The sequence below is a fragment of the Mangifera indica genome, chromosome 7, assembly GCF_011075055.1.
Source record: "Mangifera indica cultivar Alphonso chromosome 7, CATAS_Mindica_2.1, whole genome shotgun sequence".
Taxonomy (NCBI): domain Eukaryota; kingdom Viridiplantae; phylum Streptophyta; class Magnoliopsida; order Sapindales; family Anacardiaceae; genus Mangifera; species Mangifera indica.
In genome coordinates this window covers 14,356,154-14,379,553 of record NC_058143.1, presented here as the reverse complement: position 1 = coordinate 14,379,553, position 23,400 = coordinate 14,356,154, and the positions used below count along the sequence as shown (strand labels likewise).

Genomic DNA, 23,400 nt, shown 5'->3' with positions numbered 1-23,400 from the left:
GTTTGAAGTGATTTCAAAATTTGACATTATGTTTCGAATTTAAATATTCGTTATTAACTGAGAGTTTCCCACAATTGATGTGCACATATCATCACGTGATTGAACAATTTTAAATTAAAAACAATATAATTTGCACTTAGTTAGTGCATTTTATAGTGCTACTCATTTTAGTGTTATTATTTATAGCCAAAAATTAACAAAACTAATAAAACATTCAAATTTTCAGACGACAGATTTGAGTTCGAATTTCTGTCACACTTACAAAACCTTTAAAAAATTTGCGTGAAAAAATAAAACACTTAGAAGTGGATTAAACTATGAGTCCCCAAACACTCAACTCTGTAAAATAAAGCAAAAATAATATGTTGAAAATATTGAAGAAACATATATTCTATCATATTCACCATGAAACTACCATCTGGAAGATCTTTCTTTATTATGAGGAAACTTGAATTTATACTAAAATTTAACAACTGAACAACTGAAACAGCAAGAACAAAATGGTTTCCAAATAGAAAAGAAAAAACATACTATGTGATTGTTAGGTTTTGGAGCACTCTTCCTTTCTCACAATAACTATGTATAAGAAAGCTGAGGAGCCTACAACCCTTATGAAACAACAGCTAACTTGTAAATCATGTCATGGAATTAACCAACTCAAATTCTATCCTAATTCAAAGAAACAGTCCAAGGAAACAATTAGCAAGCGCTTGCTACCCCGTTTGGAGAACCTGTCTTGCCACACGATGTAACAGCTGATTTAGAACCTTTGTTAGCTGCGTCTTCAACTGCTGCAACAGATTTGTCCTCTTCTAACTTAGTCATCTTTCCATTTGCCGCCTCCACTGGTGTTGCTGTTGTAACCACTGTGTCCTTTATCGATGCTTCATCTACAGACTTTTGCACGTTATCTTTTACTATTACAACTTTGTCAGGTTTTCCATCTAATACCTGCTCCGGACAATAGAAGTTTTGTAAAGAAAATGAGACACGAAAAATAAAGTCCAATATACAATGCAACTCCAATTTTGCAAAATGGGAAACATTAAAAATGCAAAAGGAAACTCCTAAGAATAACTAGGACATAAATCAATGAACAGGGTTTTTGGTAACTGCTTGCCTCTTTTGGTAACTGGTTTTGCTTGGCTTTTTTCTCCTGCAGAATCTTCTCACGAGATTCATAAAACCCAAAATCATCCAAGATGCATCTCTTGCTCAAATGAGACTTAAAAATTTTCAGAATTTCAATGCCTTGCTCAAAATTAACCTAATAGAAGCCAACGTACATTTACATTTGGGTAAAATAATAGAACAACAAAGTCAGAATAAACTAATAAAATATCAACAAACGATTAAATATGAGTATACATACCTCCTGAGTGTCCCTACTATTAGTAACAGGCTTGTTCTCATTATTTTCAAGTGTTATGTGTCTCAATGAACTATTTGGTATATCCTTAATGATATGCCACTTCAGAGGGAAGCAACCAATCCACTTATCCTGTTGCCAGTACTCCACAGTTTTGTCAAAATCAACAGGACCAGCCATCTCTGCTAAACCAACAAATTGCCCACTGGCATTGACCTGAGACGGAAAAACACTACAACATTCAGTTAAACTGATAAAATTTCAGCACTAGCCAACTTAGCTGAAGAGATGGTACCAAACTACTCGCACTCACAGAAAAAAGGAGAAATACTGGACAGTCACTGGACTTCTCCTTTGCTTCACGATATGCCGCATCAAGCTTTTTATTGCCGTTGGGTGTGCTGGTCCACATATTATATTTAACGCTTTTATGAACATCATCCTCACTGTAGGATTTTATTACATAGAATTTTGCATCTACATAACTCTCAACAGGAAAATCCTCTCCATTGTATTTCTCCTTGTCCAGAACAACAGGTGGACTATCCTTTACCTTGCTCTGAGTAGATGTAAGGTTCTGTCCTTTAACTGCTAGTGTAATGGGATCAAACCCCTCTTGGTTCTTAAAGCCCTTGGCCCTTGGTCCCTTATTCAGTTCATTTAAACCATCCCCATTTTCTTTACCTGAGCCAGATGCACCATAAGTACAGCCCCTAGGTTTGTACTTACTGTCGACAGTATACCATCCACGCCCTCCCATCCATGAATCATAGCCAAAGGATCCAAAACCAGAGCCAGTTCTATATGTGTTTCCATAATGGCCATACATTGTGTTGTTTACAAACAATGGATTCATATAATCATATGTTTCACTGAAGCCTGATGTTGGTCTTGCATGGTGCAGATTCTGTGTTAGTTGTTAAAACAGATGGTCAATAAATTTGTCTCAATACAATTAAAAAAAGTTATAAAAATTTTGTTTTACATATGTATATGAACAGGAAATAACTGTTAATAAAAGAAGCAAGTGTGACATACTATATGTTTACACTAAAGCCAACATAACGACATAGTGGCACTGTCAATGACAGATCAAGCACTAAAATATTCATAATAGTTCTAGGGAGCCCATATTTTACGTGCATAAATAAGCTAGATAGCAACTTTTTTTCTTTCCAAAGGAAAATTTATAAGTAACAAAGACCTTCAGGCTTCAGTTCATGTTTGCCACAGAAAAAGACAAAAATGCCAAGAGTCCATAAACAAACACCCTTAACATACCGTTAGATGTAGTTGAGAATGATGATTCTGATTCCTCCCACCGTTGGAATGAGATGGATTAAACCCAGCATTTGCAGCATGTTTGGACTGAACACCAGATGAAAATACCAAGGAATCATACCAAGCAGTTGGGGAATGAATTCCGTCAAAACTATATCTAGGATCATGATAACTTGAAGGAACTGCTGTTGACAAGCCTCCCCTTCTATAAGAACCATTTGGATCTATATTTGAGTTCTGGTAACTTGGCTTTAGTGGCTTTGACCCATTATTCCCATTAACACTGGAACCGTTTGCTACAGCACCAAAGCTCCCTTTATTTGTTTCAGCCGTCACTGAGGTTGAACCCACACCCTGAGGAGCATAAGGTGGGTAATAAGGACTTGGATACTGATATTGCTGGAGCCCTTGCAATTGACCATCACCTGCTGAGGGATATATTCCACATGGTGAATAACCATAGCCTTGGTGGTACATGTGAGCAGCATTATCACCATAATGACCCTGAAAGTAAACAATGACATATCAGATACGATCCTCAGCCTGAAAAGGTTACAATTTGAATTAACCACAAGCCTAGCATGCATGACAACTAACAACCCCTATAATCAACTAAATACCGATAAAAACATGGGTCATAACTCAACCACTAACTCTATTGACAAGTCCAGAACAGCTTAATGAGGAATTACCTCTCCTTATAAGCCAATAATGAGATTTTTCCCACTTTGTCATTGGAGACAGTGGGAAAAAATTAAGCTTCTGTGCTAATTATTCATTTCTTTCGGACACGTTGAGAATGACTCTAATCTAGATCATATCTCCTTAGAAGTAGAAGCAACTCTAGCAGGATCCTCACAAACAGTAAACATTTGAGTCACTTGGATGATAATGAGTTACATTGACATATCTACTTCAACATGTACTGCTATTGCCGACAAATAAAGGAAACAATAACTGACTTTCACACTTTCTGGAACAAGGTTAAGAAAAAAACTATCCCAAAGGTTGAAAGTAAGAGATTAAGCCACCATCACTTCATCTTGAACCTGAGAATTATGAGTTCACAAACATATTAAAATAAGTACTTGTATCAGCCACGTCAACCTCATCACAAGTTACATATTCAAAGAAGTTGTTCCACTCATTACCCTACCCACCACAATCTGAAGAAGAATGAACACTGTGCAAAAGAATTTACTTTTTGCATAATACCCAAAAAAGATGCAAATTAAGCCTTAATTAAACCAAAAACCTCTTAAATTTCAGAAAGGATACACCTAAAAAACCACAAATCTCCTCAAAATTCGCATCTCTGTAACAGTAAGAACTTGATAGTAAGAACTTGATGATACCCACTGGACAATAGCTTGCATTAAGATTTAGATGATTAGGGGGTTGTAGACAGATTCAAAGACTTGCTGCATTCGTAGCCAAGTCAGTGGAATTAATTGGCCCAGAATTAATAGAAGAAAGCTATAAGAACAAATCAACAGTATAAATAGAGTAGGCAAAATACTTTAAGTGATGATATAAATCCACAGTAGTACCTTGTTAGCATAGTCGCAAGCTTTTGCAGTCTCGTTTGCAGCATCTAATGACAAATTTTGCAGCAAGTCTGCAGTTTCTGTGAAGATATACGTAAAGGAATTCAACTAGTAAAACAAGATTTTGATTATATTAATTTGATAACTTTCACGATTATTCTAATTTATACCTTACTCACACCACCTAAAGCAAACAAAAAACTGGACAATGAAAAATCATATTAAATAAAGCAAAATTAACAGTATAAAATATAACATGCACAAAAATAAAAATATGAACCAAATTCATTAACATGAGAGGCTTGAAACCATCCACTTGATAAATTTATCATTATCTGGCATAAAAAGCATGGCAAAAATCCCACAAAAAAAATACATCAAATACTCTAATAAAGCAAAATTCAATCACTTAATACATTAATGAACAAACAGATACTCTAAAAAATTTAAAAGGAATAAAAATAAATAAACCCCATTTAAAAACCCATCGAAACTTAACAATATATAATACACCACCTAAAACAAACCCTATACCACACCTAAAACAAAATGATTTAAACTTGACATAACACCCAAGACTAACAAGAACACGAATTCTTGTACGCTAAATGAACCCTATCAAAAACTCACATAAACGAAATCTTTAAATACACGAATAAGAGTTCAAAACGCAATCTTTAATCATTTCACACACCAAACAACAAAGGAGACCACACAGAAGCTGAAGCCATGAACAAGCATGTAAGTTTATATATGAAGAAACAAAGCAATACACGGATAAGGGAACCCAGAAAGGATACGATCAGAGGAGGAAGGGACGGTTGCCATGCTCAAATTAATGGCCTTGATTTAGAAAAAGAGAAAGAAACCCTAGAGAGAGATGAAATTAGAAGAGAAGAGGAAGCTTGAAAAACATAGGAGGTAGCCGCCAAAACTCAATTCTTGGGTTTAAGAGACGGGCAATTTTCATTTATTTATTATATTTATTTACTAATTTTAATTACAAAATTTTGCTATTATTTTTGTTAGTGATTCAAACAGTTCCACGAGATACAAATTCAAGATATTTTTATTTTTATTTTTTTTTTGAAATAAATATAAAAAAATCTTGTTTTTGTATTAGATTTACTAGGTTTTCTAGCTTCTTCTTTTGGAGGGTTAACTTATGTCATTTTCATCATGGGATATTCATTGGACAGTTTAAAATAGGGTTTGGATATTGAACTTATGCCGCCTTCATTTATGAAAAAATACAAAATGCAATTACTTGTAATTATAGTATGGTTTGGGATACTATCAGCTACTTCATGATTGGAATATAAGTAAAGGAACAGCAATTAATTTTCATTGGGGTATTAATATTATAGTTTTTCAAATTATAAGTCTAACCATTTCGTTAAATTTACTTCACTCACTCTTGGTTAGTGATGAACATTGGATTTATATCACACTAAATCATGAGCGTTTATTAGAATAATAGTATGATCAATTGATTACAAATGTTAGAAATCTGATTAGAGATAAATCGGGCTTTTGGCTTATCCTTTTTTATTAAAAAAGAGAATTCTCTAATATTAATACGCATAGAGATAATTAGAAACGTTAGAAATCTGATTAGAGATAAATCTGGCTTTTGGCTTATCCCAAAAAAAGAGAATTCTCTAATATCAATAGGCATAGAGATAATTAAAATCCTCACATTTAAGGATAAGTCATTTTTCTTGACTTATCTTTTCACCTTTGTATTACTTAAAACCTTATATATTTAATTATTTTTTACAAGTTTTTAATTATTATAATATATCATAATATTTTATAAATATTCAATTATTTTTTTAACGAGAATGAGATAGAAAAAATGTGAGAAATTTTCTTAGCCAAGTTGAGAGGGAAAGGGGAGATAAATTTTTCCAAAAGAAAGGATAGAGACAAAGATCCCCCATCATACCCATGTTGGGGATAGGTCGAGATAGATAAATGTTTTCCTATGGTAATGGAGACAGAGATTAAAGTATTCAACCCCTATCCGCCCTGTTATCATCTCTAGTCTGCTGCCTAACGGAATTTTCAGAAGTTTGATGCACTGGCTGGAACCATACATGGACAAACATGGCGTTGCAACATTTAATCATCTTTCCACAGCATTATTTTTCATGAGTAACTACATAACATCACTTTAATAAGATTTATTTTTTGGTTATTCAGACATTTCTTACTTGCTTTGAAAACCCAAGTTCTAAAGTGGAGCTCCAGCTGACCCATTTTCAAACTCAAGTCCGCCCAGCCTTACAATCTTTGATAACAAGAAACAATAACCTTTGACTACATAGGTGCCCCATGAGGGGCTCCTTAAAGCCACAATCAGTAAATTTTTACCAGTATTTGCATTGTCAATGACCCTGTAAGCCATCCCGCTTATAGAATTAGTATAACAGGAAATTCCAAATAGACTCACCAGAATGAGAATCTTCCTTGAAACGATGATAAATTCTATTTTCTTTTCTGATAATATGATTTAGGAAACTGTTCCGATTATAATTAGTTCACAGCTACCTCTCTCAAAACTTTAGCAGCATCTTCTGGGAAAACAGGATTTATGTAGCACCCTGTTCCGATTTCAAACCCGGCAACACCAATTAATTTAGGAACTATCTGTAGATACCAGTGACTGTATGGTAATTGAGCCTCAGTGACCTCAAGTGGAGAACTGTGGATCATGAAATTGAAAGGTGGGTTATTCAATTGCATAGACATCTTCCTAAGCATGAGTTTCAGTAATCCTCCAAGATCAGTGGCCTGCAGAATTCACATAAGGATAGGCGTAAGTATGAAATCATGCAAACGAAGTGCGAAACAAGGGTGAAAATAACAATCGGGATACAAAGCTAATTTGCATACAATTCAAAGACACAAAATCATCCAGCATATATTATTAGCAGCATCAAAACAAAGTTTCTAAAGCAAAGAAGCACACTTTTATATGCTAAAGTTTCCAAAGCACCTATTTCAAATTATATTCCTCTTGCTATAATAATTATAAAGGCCACAACCTTATGTGATAATATCCTCAAGCACACATTAATTGGAGCTAGCTCTCTATGAACCATTATGCTTAAAATTGATAGTATAGCCATGCAGCCAAACCTTTTAGAATCAATATTCAGACATCACATTAACTACATTACTGAAACAAAACGTTAATGCAAATAAGAAAACAAGATTTTCTTCACCTCCTACTTATTCAACATTAATCAAGTCATGGCTTGGAAAGCTCTTAATATGCCTTCCCATCCACGCACAACTTCAGCCAGACATTGCAGTATGATCACTGCCAACAAGAGCAAACTCATCCGCAAACAAAACTTCCAAGGTTTTATGAAAAAGTGCAACAATGCAATTTCCTCTAGCATTCTGACTCTAGGGACACTTTTTTGGAACAACAAATGCTTCACTTTTTTACCAAAAGACAAATCATACTATTTGTTTCATACTGAAATAAAGAAAATAAGAATTGTCTAAATGAGATCAGAAACCACAGTAACGTTCGTTTCAAATGACAACATGAGAACTGACAATCATCTCAATCAGAAGCAAAATCCATTAACTGGTACAGCAACATGAACAAAAATATAAGAAGCCTATAACTTACTTTCTCACTATCTAGGTCGTGGAAATGTGAAGAGTGATATCGAGGAATAATCCATATCTCGAAAGGAAAAGTAGCAGCAAAAGGAGCAATTGAAGTGAAATAAGAAGTTTCATCAATTAGGAGGTCTTTTGGCTGAACTTCACAAAGGCCACATTTTCCTGTCTGATCAAAATACTCCTTCAGACTGTAAAGTCGTGCAGAGACAGTAGGAGGAACAACTGGAAGAGCCAATATCTGACTGTGAGAATGACTCAAGGATGCTCCAGCTGATGGACCATGATTTTTAAATACCTAATGCATAAAACAAACATCAGTTGGAATTCCCTTACACAAAGCAACATAAATATACAAGCATGAAAGAAAACCAACAACTTCTAAGCCACCAGAAGTTTGATATTCTGCTCATAACAGTCTGTTAGTTAGTAATAATGCTCTCTAAAAATATTACAACCTTTAAAAAAATAATAATAAAAAACCAGAAAAACGGATGACATAGTCAGGTATGAGACTCAAGCACAAAGCTGGCCTTGTACACTTGAAAAATAAGCACATAAACCTGCTTCCCTTGAAAACACAGTTCTCCATGTGAGCAATTATAACCTAGTCCACTATGACTGACAAACTTCTTAGTGAATATAGCCTTTATTTGCAGCTTCCCACATAACCAAGAATTCACCTAGCTAGGCTCTTCTTGAGTTGTGGCTGAAATTAGTTAGTAGAGGTAAGGTCGCTTGAGGGCAAATGTGAGAACCTATTTACTGGATTACTTTACATGCCTATGGTACCACACTAACTTAAGAGTTTAAGATAATCTTAAGGTGCTTCTCATTTGAATATTAATGTCACTAAAGAAGTTGTAGGCATAGGAAAAGCCAAAATCCAATATGTTTACTACACACCACATCTACACAATGAATTTAGTAAAGAAGATGAGTTGTGAACAGTGTCAAACCATCCATCTTCTGTATAAAGTAAGTTAGACAACTCCTCCTTAACTTTGAAGTGCTCATATAAAACATCTGAAAAACATCTCTCAACAACCGTTAAGCAATAGTGTTGCCATCATTTGGATGATAAATCCTGCATGTATGCAATCGAATGCCTCATCATATTACCAGTCTTGACCACTTACACAATGTAAACCTATGGGTCCACCCTTGACTACTGGTCTACTACATCATCAACAAACCAAGAATTTTGCTTTTACAATAAATTTTTTGAGAAATCCTACGCTAAAATGGTAAAAATATCATTTTACAAATTTGCTTACGATAAAGCATTGTAAACCGAGACTGAACAATGTCATGATCTTCACATCATAAAATGAAACCAAACTCAGTCAAAACCCTGCATTTCATAATGAGCCAACACTGAACCCTAATCAACATGCATACAGAAAAAACATGAATAACATGCAATCCAGAAACAACTTCTAAAATAAAACAATAAGATTCCAAACTAAAATATGAACCAAACTGATTCCTATCCAATAATTTTTATAAAATTGAAATATCTTAAACTTTAAGTAGAAAAGAAAATAACAAACCTGAACATATTTGATCAAATCACGTTCTTTAATCTGTTCAATTCTCTTCTTATACGCAAGCAAAACCTCACCAACCTCTGTCGGATCCAGATCCAACAAATTAACCGAGTGAACCGGAGCCTCAATCACAACATCGTGGAAGCCAAATCCGGGTACGACCCGACCCGGAAATCCCCCACTTATTTCGCCATCTTTTTCACCATCAATGTCTCTACTGAGCGCGGGGTACAGATTCTGAATGACCCGGATCTTCCAGTCGACATTCAGGTTGGACGGGACCCTGAATATCTCGGGAGCACAGTGATGCTCGTTGCCGATACAGAAAGGGCATGGGGAGCTGGAGTTAGAGTTCTGGTTTTCTGAGAATTTAGATTTGAAGTCGGAGGGTCGCTTGGCTCGGGCAGGTGAGAATATGACCCATCGGTTATTAATCGGATCCTTTCGGAGTTCGGGGCTCCTAGTTTCAGTTAGTGAAGATGATGACGATGCCATTATGCCTTTTGTCGCTTTGGTGCTTTAATGGGTTGGTGGTGATGACTGTAATATGTTTGACGAGAATTATATCATCACGTCAAGGCTGTGTTTGGTCCCCGAGAAAACGAAAGAAAATGTTTCCCCGTTTTACTTTTTGCCCTTTAAGCTACTTCTAGTGACGTCCTCCAAGGCTTATTTTTAGAAGGAAAAACACCCAACCAACCCCAACCCCAACCCCACACACCCCAACACAACCCCCCCGCGCCCGCGCCCCCACAAAAGCTAAACCTGAAATCCTTCAAATGTTTAGTCATTTTCCATTCAAATTCATCTCTAAAAATCGGTTACAATGGGTTATAAGATTAATTATAACTAATTTAATCATTTATTTTAGTGTTTATTGTTTCGTTTAGATTTTCAAATTTTAATAATGAATATCACATTTTCAGTTTGAAATTTAGTTGTTAGTTGACGAAAATAGATTATTAATTAAAAAAGGCAAAGAGGGTGTCATATCCTATTGATTATAAGGAACGGGCAGAGGGGTTGTTAATCGTGCACCACTTTAAGATGTAATTAAAAATGAAAGGATATAAAGACATAAGCAAACAAGTTTGGAGAAAGCTTAGTGAGGCATTTTTGCGTTGGGCTATTTATAGATATTATGGACAATAGGTTTAGTGTTTTTCTCATCTATTTTGTACTCTTTTGGCAAATCAATTATAAAGGCCTATTAATGAAGTTTTGGTTTTGATTAAACAAAGATGACCTCTATTTAGTCTGTTAGAATTTGTCACAATGACTAAAGTGAGGTTTAATTACTAGACTGATCATGTGTTAGTTTCAAAGTAAATTGGTTGAAGGCGACATAATAGGTGCAATTTAAAAATTTATGGGGATTTGCATTTTGTGAGATTTGCACTTTGTTTTTTTACTCAAAGCCATGGATGAATAATGACGAACACATTGTCAAGATTGTGATAGTCTATCTTCTTCACTATAGCCTTATGAAATAAGATGATAAGAAAGTGGTTTTAGATCGTTTTCTCATATTAACAGATGATTTGGTAGTTGTTACCCATGAGGCATTTCAGTATGAAATTTGACAATATATTCCATGAGGCATATCATACAAAAGAAGCCCATAAGTATCCACCATTTGTAGAAGTTTGTTCGATACTTAATTATGTGCTCATAGGTTTTTCTCCAATGTTCCAGCTAAACATTTAATGTTATTATAATATTTTTTTAATTATTCTATCATTGTATATATGATTAGCAATATCAATTTTCATTCTATAAGTCAAAATTTACGAGATCTTACAAAATATAGGAGATAGTGTTAGATCTTTGGATTGAAACGGGTGATTTTAAAAACTAGGCTGGGCCAGTTGGTCCAACCAATCAAATTGCCACTTGGTAAGCAAAATGCAATTAGGCTACTCAAACCATCCCGGTTTGCAATTTGACCCGATGAAAATCTTAGTCAAACATGCCTGTTGACATCAACCCAAAAAAAAAAAAATCAATTTTTTTAAAACTGTGAAAACTTGAGTCTTAATCTTTACATGAGATGAGAAGAACCATGTTTAATCTACCTGTTGTGTTTTATAAAGAAAGTATAAATTTTTTTTATTTCAACTTGAATCCATCAGCTCACCTATCAATCAAATTTATTTTTATATTTATTTTTATATTATATATTTAATGATGAAATATCCAAAAAAATAATATTTATTTAAATAGTAACTCATTTACCCATAAGTTATGATTCCTCCTCTACACCCAACACCCAGACTTCTATTTGCCTCTTATCCGACTTTCTATTTGGTATTCAACATTTATCTTTGGTTCCAAGAGATGCTTGCCGATTTTAACTGATTAAGAGCAATTTGATTGGAGTATGACATCATTAGAGTCAGGCTTATCGAATATTTAATAGCAACTGACGACTCACAATCATGACATGTTTCTCGCAAAGGTAAATGAAACATGTCTTATCGATGTCATGTTTGTTTATGTGTTATACTTGAATATAATGAACAATTGTTGATATCGATATTACTATCAATACACTATTTTAAAACAATCTATATCAACATGGGATTTTTCCAATCTTTGTACGATTGTCGTATGAAGAAAAAATGATATCAAATTTATCCCTATACAAGTATGTATGATACTTTGATTTTCATGTAATATTTTGTAGTTATTATGACTTCTTTGGACAATGACACTTACGCGGTTTAACTCATGGAACATTAGAAAATAAAATATTTTAATTGTTTTTTGTCATCACGAGTTTGAGCTTTTTAAATTCCCTATTGTGTCTCTTGTATTTCTATTTATTGTTTCCTATTCTCTAGAGTCATTCGCTCTCATTCCCATTTCCCGTCTATAATAACTTTACTAAAACTCGACATTTTCCTGTTTGACGCTAAATTGAAATTAATTACCTCTTTAAGCCATCCTGATACCAACCTTGGTACCCACTTAGAACATTGGCACCTCACATAAACCTTGGTTCACTATTACTTGGAATGTCTTGCATTTATTTATATTTAAATTGAAAATTTTCACATTTAACCAAATAAATCTTTACTAATTCAAAAAAAAAAGAGTTTATTTATTAATTAATTTGACAACTTACACATACACAAGGTTTAAAATTTATACTTACCAACCACTTGTATTCCTTACCTAACCTGAAGTCAGAATAAAATAAAGTTAATTTTTATTTTTATTTGTAAATATACCAAATAAAAATTATATGGGCCATGGCTACTTGGAGTTTATTGAACTTTGAAGAGTTGTTGGGACCTGCTACTATTTTATTCAATGAAGTTTATTACTAATAATAAAATTAATTAATTAATTTCCATTAATCCAATTTAATAAATAAAATATTAAAAAAATGAAAATCAAACTAGTTTAATTAATTATGAAATGGGAACAACTCCCCCGAGAGCCTCCCTGAACGTTGAGCAATTGACTTGGAATTGCTAAAATAATTTTTTGTATTTAAGTTTTCTAATTTTTTTTTCAAAATTTTAAAATATTTAATTTGATAAAGTATTTTAATTAATTCCCATAGAAAATAATTCATTTTTTATACAAGACTATATGAGTCACATACCTGTCTTTCAGTCGGGATAAGAGGACAAGTATGACAAATTTACGAGATTATGTGATTTCATATAGTATTTAAGTGGGATATAATAATTGAGATATGAAATGTGTTGTTTATATCATGTTAACAATAAATATATTACAAAATAAATTTTAAAATGAAATATATTACAAACAAAAAGTGTAAGATGTATAAAAGTTTTATAGTCGGATGTAAAAAAGAGATCAAACCATTTATACAAATTAGTCGAAAGTTGAAACTGCTATTTTAATGAGTCAACGAGACTTAAAACTTGTGAACTTCAAGTTAATAAATGACGTACATGTAAACTTACCTTACTTAAGAGTGAAGTTGAAGCGTCGCATAAGGTGTTTTTACGTAAAAATTTATACTCGTGACACATCAAATGATACTATTTAACTTAATTGTATTATATTATTACATTTATAATTAAAATTTAAATGCATGAAATTAATTAAAAAATGCTTAACATAGAAAAATTAATAATTTTTTCCTTTATATCTAAAATTATTATTTTCTTTATCAAATAAAGCCATTTCCAAGTCAAATAAAAGGAGCTAAATATAGTAATGGTTGTTGAAAAACTAATTAAATTGACTCATCAAAACAACAAATTAGGGCAAACCAAGATCATGAATTATAATTTAGGTTTAAAAATTTCCCTTTTAATTAAGGATTTCTTCAATTCAACCCCTACACAACCTATATATTTTAAAGTTTACATTTTTTTTCATCATGCAAAAAAAAAAAAAAAGAAATCAAAATTTCATAGTTTATTAAATAACCCATGTAAATTGTAATAAATAATTTAAAATTATGCTATATTATTATTCACCATACACCTACTAGCCAACTATAGGAATGCCATGGGATTATGCTTAGAATAATATAAAAAGTTCCCCAACTATGAATCAACTTAATCAATACTTTATACAAAGATTACAACTAATTAATCAAAATTATAATTTGATTTTAGGTTCAAGGGAGGTTGGGCAGAGAAGATTTTTTTGTATGAGAATCAAATCATGTATAAAAAACGTAAATTTTCATATTATACGTTATATATTATATTATATTCTAAAATATACATTCTATAAAATAAAATAATAAAAAATTAATAAAAATAATTAATTAATTAATATAATATCATTTTATAAAATATTATAAATACTTTTAAAAATGTTTATATATACTTTTATTGTATTGTTATTTTCTTTAAAAATATATATTATATCGTATAATATATTTATTATATCATATCAATTTAATATATTTTAAGATATATATTATTTTTTATTTATATTATATCATATTATAAGATATTATTATGTTTTTGAAAGATTAATTTGAGAAATATGAAAATAAAAAATATAAAAAATAGAAAGGAGGTGTTTGAAAGCTGTTTTTTGAAAGGATTTTTGGTTATTACAAGGCCACATTTGCATGTCCCATGTTCACTCTTATAATAAATACAACACCAAACAGACCAAAAGATAACCAAAGCCTTTTTTATTTTTATCCTTTTTTCCCTCTCCAAACGCCACCACCACCACCATCATCATCATCTTAATTCTCATCTCATCTACACACAAACCTAAGAAACAAAACAGCTTTTATTTGCACACAGAAACTCAAACTAAAAATCTAACCTTTTCCTTCTTTAACTTTGTTGCATTAGATTTAGATTAGATTAGATTAGATATCAGATAACAACATAAAACGACAACATCATCAACAACAGCAACGGCACATTGACACATTCCTTTCGTTTCAGATACAATATAACTCTAAGCCAAGAGGTTTTTTGACCCAGATCATATTTTGGTTTTGTTTTTGAGTTTGAATGATTTATAGCTCGATATAATCGAAAGCGATATAGCAAAGTTTTTATTTTTATTCTTATTTTTGTTTTTGGTTTGAGATGATGGTTTGAATGCAGTAAGTGAAGAAGAAGAACAAGATCTAAGCACGATCGGTGGACTTTTATTTTGATCGCTTCCGGGGATCGATCTGTAAGTATTTTTTGTTTTGATTTTTGTGTTTGTTTTCGGAAGATTGTCTGTAACTATAAGTTTACTTGTTTGTTTGATGATCGGTTTGTTTCTTCTCTCTCTTTGTATTTGGATGATCGGATTGTTTTGTTTCTGATGGTTTCATCTGATTTGGAGCATGAAATATATGTAAAATTTCTAACTTTTTGAAAAAAAATTTTGCTTTTAAAAAAAAAAAATAAATATAAGCATCGTCGGTGTTAATTTATTGATAGTTTGCGTTGTTTTTCCATTTTTTGTTGTTCTATATTGGATACTAATTTATGTATCATAATATATGTATGTGTATCTGTGTATAAACATAGATGTTTCTGCGTATGTGTATTTTGGTTGAAAAGTTTTCATTTTGTGAATGAGGAATAAAGTGATATGTCAATAATGGAATGTACAATGGTTGAGATTATTGCATATACTTAGCTACATTCACTTATGAAGACTGGGCTTTTGGCAAAAAATGGAATTTGTGAAGAATATTTGTTAAAAACAGCATGTTTTATCTCTGGGTACTGCTTTTTAAGTACGCAACTTTCCTATGTGATAACAACTGAATGAATCTTCTGAGCTTTTTGATTTGCTTTTTGAACATTTATGCGCTGACCTTGTTACTTTTGTTGCCATTTGAAGTTCTACGTTGTTGTGATAAAATAAGTTGAATAATGTGATGTATAAAGGGGTTATGGGAATTTTTCTTAATAGGGTTACTCCATGAATGGTAAGTTTAGTTTTTGGGTAATGATGTAGATTTATTATGCAATGCTGTTTATGAGCATGATATTTTTTTTCAAAACATCATCTTTTTTTTGTTTGTTTGGACCTGTTTCAATGGGTAATATTTTCACTTTTATGCTTATAACATAATCTATTTTCTACTTTGTTAGTCAATTTATTATCCATTCTGTAAAAGTTCTATTTTTTTTGAATGACAGAGTATGTGTTGAAATTAATGCAGGGAACTGAGTGGATGTGATTTGCATGGGTTGACGATGCCAGAGTTGAGAAGTGGAGCCCGCAGATCCAAACGCCTTGATGATCTTCAGCCTCCTCCACAGCCAGCTGATCAAGTGGAGAATTGGTTATTGCCTGCCCAGAACAGGACAAGAAGGAGAGTTGGTGGTGGTAGAGGAAGGGGTAATGCTGCAGTTGTAGCAAAACCAGGAGTACCCGTGAGGCCTACGGCTGCTGGTAGAGGTAGGGGCATTAGGTTGATTGATCTAGACCCAGAACCTTGTGAGGTTCTTCCAGAGGCTGCAGCTTTGGGGGCTGCTGAACCGGCATATAATCTGGTGGAGGTGGTTGCAGATAAAGATATTGCAATGGAAGGTGGGAGTGCAGATAAGATAATGGGAGTTGAAGAAGAAGCAAGCACAGCTCCTGTTCCTGAGAGGGTACTGTTCATTCGCTTGTTCTCTTTGGGGTTTGTATATTGGAAAGAGTCACACATGGATTGCAGTTGATGTCGAGCCAGTCATTTTAATAAATAACAAAATTGTTACTCCTATTCTATCCTTTGACAGTTATTTTTAAGAAAAATGATAATTTGTCTAGGTCAAGAGTCAGGATTTAGCTCCAGTTATGCCAATAGTCGGTTTTGTTCAAACATTTATGAATATGTTCTTATGTCATTGTACATATGATTTTCTGTATTGGTATTATTAACACTTAAAATATTTGCGTGTATCTACTTGTTCAATATTAGGAGCCTCTTGATGGAATTAATGAAGATGTTTTTTAATGAGAAGTGCAGGTACAAGTGGGTAATTCTCCTGTATATAAGACTGAGAGGAAGCTGGGCAAGGGTGGTTTTGGTCAAGTTTTTGTAGGCAGAAGGGTACATGGTGGCAGCGATAGAACTGGACCTGATGCAATTGAGGTTCGATTGAAGATTTTATGCCCATTTGTATGGATATTAATTACCAAAAACTTTCGAACATGTCACTTAAGGATATTTTTCTAACAGGTCGCCTTGAAGTTTGAGCACCGAAATAGCAAAGGTTGCAATTATGGGCCACCTTATGAGTGGCAGGTGTACAAGTAAGGACTGACTTTAATGTGTGAATTGACTTACTGAGGTTTTATTTGTTCGCAGCTCTTGAATTTATTAACTGATTCTATCCTATATCTTTCTCTCCCTCTCCCTCTCCCTCTTCCACTCCCTTTTTATTATTTTCTTATTGGGAATTTGGAAGTACTTTGAATGGATGCTATGGGATTCCCTGGGTACATTACAAGGGTAAGCTAGGAGATTTTTACATCCTGGTAAGGATTGATTCAGAGCTCTTTACAATTATATTTCCGTATCTAATTGTATTCTAATTGGAATTAAATAAACGTACCAGGTCATGGACATGCTTGGGCCCAGTCTATGGGATGTTTGGAATTCTCTAGGACAATCGTAAGAAATAGATTCTCGCCTTCTCTCTCTGCACACAGCAACCATTTAAATATTAATTCATGCATGCATGCTCCCATGCTAGTTTTTGGCGTGGTTAATTTGTTAGTACCTGTCACAGGATGCCGTCAGATATGGTGGCCTGCATTGCAGTGGAGGCTATATCAATTCTTGAAAAGCTTCACATGAAGGGGTATGTTTGATCTAATTCATTCTTTAATGTTTACATATTACATTTATCTTCTTTTTAGTGCTTCTGACATCATTACGATATTTTACTTTGCTCAAACTAGGTTTGTTCATGGAGATGTAAAGCCAGAGAACTTTTTACTTGGTCAGCCTGGAACAGCTGATGATAAGAAGCTTTACCTTATTGATCTTGGTTTGGGTATGCTATTCTATTCTTCTTAAGTTTTCCATTGCAATTTGAGAATTTTCTTTTCTTCCGCATAGTTTAAACTCTTCGGTGTAATTGCTATTCTTCTCAATATTAATATCTGCTTCGTTATTTGTTTTGTTTCAGCATCTAGATGGAAGGATGCATCATCTGGCCTACATGTGGATTATGATCAAAGGCCTGATGTGTTCAGGTGTGTAGGTTTTAGGTTCTTTTAATATTTCCCTTTTCAAGCTAAATCTTTGTGGTCTGAAATGCCTTTTCTTATTATTTATGTATTTTTCTTCTGTCAGGGGAACAATAAGGTATGCCAGTGTACATGCTCATCTAGGTCGAACTGGAAGTCGAAGGGATGATCTTGAGTCATTGGCTTATACATTGATATTTCTTATAAAGGGGAGATTACCATGGCAGGGTTATCAAGTGAGTTTGTGTTATTATGTTAATTTGTTAATATCAAGCTTTTTATTAACTTGTTTGTTTGTTTTGAAATACACAGGGGGATAACAAAAGTTTCCTTGTCAGCAAGAAAAAGATGGCCACTTCTCCAGAGTTGATGTGTTGCTTATGCCCTCCTCCATTCAAACAATTTCTTGAAGCTGTTACAAATATGAAGTTTGATGAGGAGCCCAACTATGCAAAGTTGATATCATTTTTTGATAGCTTGATTGAGCCATGTACATTAAAAAGGCCAATCAGAATTGATGGAGCGCTTAAGGTGACAATTACTTTTCCGACTTACCTCCCTTGCCTCCTGTTTTGATGTTGTATAGAATGTTCCCAATTGTTAACTTGCCATGTTTTCGTTTGCATAATTAGGCTGGGCAGAAGCGTGGAAGATTCCTTATAAATCTGGAAGAGGACGAGCAACCTAAGAAAAAAGTACGATTAGGTAGCCCTGCTACCCAGTGGATTTCAGTTTACAATGCACGTCGTCCTATGAAGCAGAGGTGAATTCACATTCTCATATAATTTTATATTTGTTTTTTTACTTCTGACTGTATTATGAGTACTCCAAAATTTTATATTTCCTTTATTCACGGAGCACTATAACCTTTTTAGTTGAGATGGTCTTTTCACTCAAAGTGGATCTGGGTGACAAATCTTATTGCATGGCAGTCCATAGATGCCCTGCCAAAAATCTATTGTATAATGACTTGTATGATGGAGATTAATTGTGAATATTTTTTTAGATCTTACATGTATATGTTGTGGCCAATTTCGGCAAGTAGTGGTTACCTCTTTTTTGTACCTCACAGGAAAAAGACTTACTGAATCAATGCATTTTGCCTTGGCATTTATGCCAAGATATTTCTTTTAAAAACATAAAGTGATATATGACGGTATATTGGAGTTATGTGTCTTTAATGTTGAATATTTCTGCTTAACTTTGGCAAGTGTCAGTTTCATCTTTAAAGCTGAAGTTTTGTGACTGAATCTAGTTTTAAGGACCAACCTAGATGTGACCATATTGCTGAGGTGATAATGAGAATATTTTGCTATCTACCAGGGCCTTGAAGTGTTTGTTGAAATACCTTGGTGAATTATACAAATTTAAAGTAGAAGGTAGTATTAGGTTAATCCAGGGGCTATCTTTCTTCAGTGGGGATTTTAGTGAAACTTTATTGCACAGCATGCTGTTTATTGTCTCAAATAGAATGTGTGATTTTATCGTGTTCTTTTTAACATGGTGGGGACCTTGTAATGTATAAGGAAGTTGTGCTTCATGTAAAAAATGACTTAATGCTTTAAGTTGAAATTATTAAAATTATATTTGGATAAAAATTTAAGAGGATCCTGGGTCTTCCATGATTAAATCTTTGATATATGCTTTGCATGGGAATGATATCAACCTGTTTGCAACTTTTTTAACTTGGATGTAACAAGAGTTGATTTTGGATCACATAATGGTTGTATTGGAATCATCTTAGTTTTCTTCTTTAGCTTCTGACACAGATCCACAAATTATTCAAGTAAAATATATTGTTTTTTTTTTTTCTCTGTTTAGCACTAAGTGATCCTTTTTACTTGTAGATATCATTATAATGTCGCAGACTCAAGGCTGCGTCAACATGTAGACAAGGGTAATGAAGATGGGTTATATATTAGCTGTGTAGCCTCCTCAGCTAATCTCTGGGCCCTGATCATGGATGCGGGAACTGGTTTCACTCATCAGGTTTATGAATTGTCAACTGTTTTTCTTCACAAGGTTAGCATTTTATAACCATTAATTGCTGCTGCCTTCTGTAAGGTATTTATTTATGACTTGAAATATTGACAATCTGTATCATTGGTTGGATTCTCATCAGGATTGGATTATGGAACAGTGGGAAAAAAATTACTATATTAGTTCCATTGCTGGTGCAAGTAATGGAAGTTCTTTGGTGGTTATGTCCAAAGGTTGGCAACAATCTACCCTGACTTATATGCTATATGTGAATGTCTCTGCTTGTGTTATGTTTATCTATCCATCTTTTTTATATTTTATCTTTTGTGTATGCAAGTATTTTTGTTTATTATTAGATGATGACATTAGGGAAACTAAGTTTTCCTTGAAGCTGTGCACTATCCATCACCAAGATGTGTATGATTGAGATCATGCAGTTAAAAGAATTGGAAGTTAACCATAAGAATAAAACTATGTGTACAAACAAATTGTACAAACTTATTCATACAAACTGAGGTGACAACTTGTGATTGGATGTTGTGATTGTTTATTTTTTCTTTTATGTCAAAATCACTCAATCAAATGCTACTACCTTAGATTGTGTGAATAAGTTTGCATAATTTGTTTGTACATGTGGTATTATATTAACCATAAATGATTAGGATCTTCACATATTAGGTGCACATTGATTGCACAACACCTCTACTTGGCTTCATTTTGGCCATGTCATAATTTTTGTATTAGTAATGGCACTCTATTAGCATTTGAAGGTACATTTCTTACCTCCTTTACCTTATCTTTCTACACTAAGCTTGATTATCATAAGTTTTTCCAAAAAGAGGCAAAAGATTATTTATAGCATATGTTTCAGAAGCTTAGAACCAGACAGGGTATTGTGCCAAGGCCCTTGTTGGCTTTTAGATTGGGCTGCAGGCTTGCTCAACCAGCCTGCCTTTTGTTGCAAACTACTAGTACATAAATTCCAAATGGATACAAGTTTATAGATAGCTATGTTGTAATAATTCTGTTATTATTTCTGTCGGTCCGAAATACACACACACACAATACACATGCTTTTTGTTCTTTGTAATGGGTTAAAAATTTTGTTACCATTATTGTTGTTATTTTGGGGAATATTTGATGAAATGGTATGGTAATGATGTCTTCTATAATTTTTAGGAACTCCTTACACCCAGCAGTCATACAAAGTGAGTGAATCTTTTCCTTTTAAATGGATAAATAAGAAATGGAAAGAAGGTTTTCATGTTACCTCCATGACCACTGCTGGAAGTCGCTGGGGAGTGGTAATGTCCCGGAACTCTGGATTTTCTGACCAGGTATAAGCTCCATTTAGATTTTGCATCTCTACTTTTTCTGCATTTGGCAAATGCACAGTCCTTATCTTTTCCCCTTACCATTGTTTAGCTTATATCTCCTCTCTTCTACTTGATATTATTTATACAAGGTGGTGGAGCTGGACTTTCTGTACCCAAGTGAAGGAATACACCGGCGATGGGAAAATGGTTACAGGATAACATCTATGGCTGCCACAACTGATCAAGCAGCCTTCATTCTAAGTGTGCCAAGACGGAAAATGGTGGATGAAACTCAAGAAACTCTGCGTACCTCTGCCTTTCCAAGCACCCATGTAAAGGTAGGTATCCATGGTTTTAATTCTGTCCACACACCTTGGTATAGTTTAAATTTCTTTTAAGCTGCTCATTATCTGTAGAAATCAATGGGTGGTGAGCATGAGCCAATCAGAGATTTAAGTGTTGATCTTAACACCATTACCCAGACCTTGTTTTCTTTGCTGATGCTATTATGTTTTGCAGGAAAAATGGGCCAAAAATCTCTACATTGCATCAATTTGTTATGGACGGACTGTTTGCTAATCTGTGGAGTGTTTATGTGGTATATCTCCAAAATTTAGAAGTTCAAATTTTGAAAGCTGAGGGTAATTTCATATTTAATTGCGGAACAGGTGGGTTAGCTTTCTCCTGGAAGATAAAAGGACATTCACAATTCTCATTTAGAATCCGCCCATTCGAATGTAAAAACCTGAAGAGAAACAGAAACCAGCAAAAAAAAAAAAAAAAACTATACAAATGAGAGTTGGAAAGCATATGCCCTGAACTAACATGAGTATTGTGGGCGACAGTTTGTTTGAATTATACATGTGATAACGTGGCCATTGCTGCCTATCTTTTCTCTTTAAGTGTTGTTGTGTATTGTCACAAATAGAGTACAAGTAAAATGCACAATAGTTCATATATATTGCACCGCAGAAGGTAAAGATAATACCTATTTGCACACACGGATTTGAGTTTTTGTATTGTGCATGTCTTAGCCTTGTAAGATGATCACTAGTAATTCAAGTTCCAGGCTGCATGAGCTTTGGTAAGCGTTGAACATGTTGTGTCGTTCAGAATGAATTGGATAGTTTGGCCTTTAGGTGCATGAAGATTGATTGCTTGTATATTTCATTCAAAACTGACAATATTAAAAAGGATCTTCATCAGATCTTCATCTGTCCATCCTCGACTGTTTCAACAGTCAAATAATATGCCAAAATGGCTGAGGCAGGATATTTTTTTTTTATTTTCCCAATTTATCTGGGTGATAACTATCAAGGGTTGCTTGTTGGACTCAAACAATGAGACTACATCATTAAATGTTTGCATAAGCATGTAACATCATTCTAAATAATGCAGGTAACATGATCACGTGGGAGGGTTCTGGGTTTATGGTATGATGTTCACTTGTTTGTTGGATGTATATCTTTTAAGGATGTATGAACAATAAAACTAATTATTAGGATGTATGAAGAATAAAATTATATGCATAAATAATTTGTACAAATTTATTCATTCAAAATGAGGTGATAGGTTGTGATCGGGTAATGTGATTATTCATTTTTTCTTACTTTAAAATTATTCTTTCAAATGTTATCATATTAAGTTGTATAAATAAGATGGATAATTTATTTGTATATATATAGTATTTTACGAATGACTTTTTCTGTACAACAAGATTCCTTTATCATCTCCCAGGTAGATTTATAGCAATTAGTTGACTTAAAGTGGAGAATATAATATTTGAAGTAAGAACTCGAATGTTCACCCGGTGAACGATCATGTTAAACAATCTTCTCTCTTCCTTTTGATCAATTCAAAGATTGTTGGCAGTCATTTTCCTTGAAAATGTAGTCAAATTCAGCTGTGATATCTCTATCTAAACATATGTGGAATTTCCCTTGATAATGACCATTTTGAAGTACTTGATTGTCAACCCATTGAGTTGAACAAGAAATTACTCTAGCTTAGGTGTTGATTTTCTGTACCAAAGTCGGTTGATTTTTTTAGGTTAACGTCACATG

General features: G+C 33.5%; 3 protein-coding genes across 6 annotated transcripts; 1 reads left to right on the top strand and 2 right to left on the bottom strand.

Moving 5' to 3' along the window:
* Positions 1–419: 419 nt before the first annotated feature.
* Positions 420–5,158, bottom strand: LOC123221288 (YTH domain-containing protein ECT1-like). Of its 3 annotated transcripts, none has more exons than XM_044644092.1 (7): positions 4,998–5,158; positions 4,201–4,277; positions 2,651–3,154; positions 1,683–2,276; positions 1,373–1,585; positions 1,121–1,267; positions 420–951 (listed from the first exon to the last, which is right to left on the bottom strand). In XM_044644092.1, the coding sequence occupies exons 1-7, from the start codon at positions 5,023–5,025 to the stop codon at positions 700–702; spliced, it is 1,815 nt and encodes a 604-aa protein (XP_044500027.1). In that variant the 5' UTR covers positions 5,026–5,158; the 3' UTR covers positions 420–699. The 3 variants fall into 3 exon arrangements, with proteins under 3 accessions (XP_044500027.1, XP_044500029.1, XP_044500028.1); XM_044644094.1 differs by lacking the exons at positions 4,201–4,277; positions 4,998–5,158 and adding exons at positions 3,343–3,623; positions 3,929–4,071; XM_044644093.1 differs by lacking the exons at positions 4,201–4,277; positions 4,998–5,158 and adding an exon at positions 3,343–3,860.
* Positions 5,159–6,350: 1,192 nt separating this feature from the next.
* LOC123220090 (ADP-glucose phosphorylase) lies at positions 6,351–10,059 on the bottom strand. Its single transcript, XM_044642101.1, has 3 exons — positions 9,393–10,059; positions 7,847–8,137; positions 6,351–6,993 (listed from the first exon to the last, which is right to left on the bottom strand). The coding sequence occupies exons 1-3, from the start codon at positions 9,882–9,884 to the stop codon at positions 6,736–6,738; spliced, it is 1,041 nt and encodes a 346-aa protein (XP_044498036.1). The 5' UTR covers positions 9,885–10,059; the 3' UTR covers positions 6,351–6,735.
* A 4,443-nt stretch (positions 10,060–14,502) lies between these two features.
* LOC123221314 (casein kinase 1-like protein HD16) lies at positions 14,503–22,296 on the top strand. 2 transcript variants are annotated; one of them, XM_044644126.1, is made up of 18 exons: positions 14,503–14,816; positions 14,957–15,029; positions 16,018–16,453; positions 16,813–16,938; positions 17,026–17,099; positions 17,255–17,324; positions 17,405–17,460; positions 17,579–17,650; positions 17,751–17,845; positions 17,981–18,047; positions 18,148–18,277; positions 18,354–18,572; positions 18,674–18,804; positions 19,889–20,063; positions 20,164–20,254; positions 21,201–21,358; positions 21,487–21,675; positions 21,857–22,296. In XM_044644126.1, exons 3-18 carry the CDS (start codon positions 16,052–16,054, stop codon positions 21,914–21,916), a joined length of 2,115 nt encoding a protein of 704 aa, XP_044500061.1. In that variant the 5' UTR covers positions 14,503–14,816; positions 14,957–15,029; positions 16,018–16,051; the 3' UTR covers positions 21,917–22,296. The 2 variants fall into 2 exon arrangements, with proteins under 2 accessions (XP_044500061.1, XP_044500062.1); XM_044644127.1 differs by having other exon boundaries at positions 14,939–15,029.
* Positions 22,297–23,400: the final 1,104 nt, after the last annotated feature.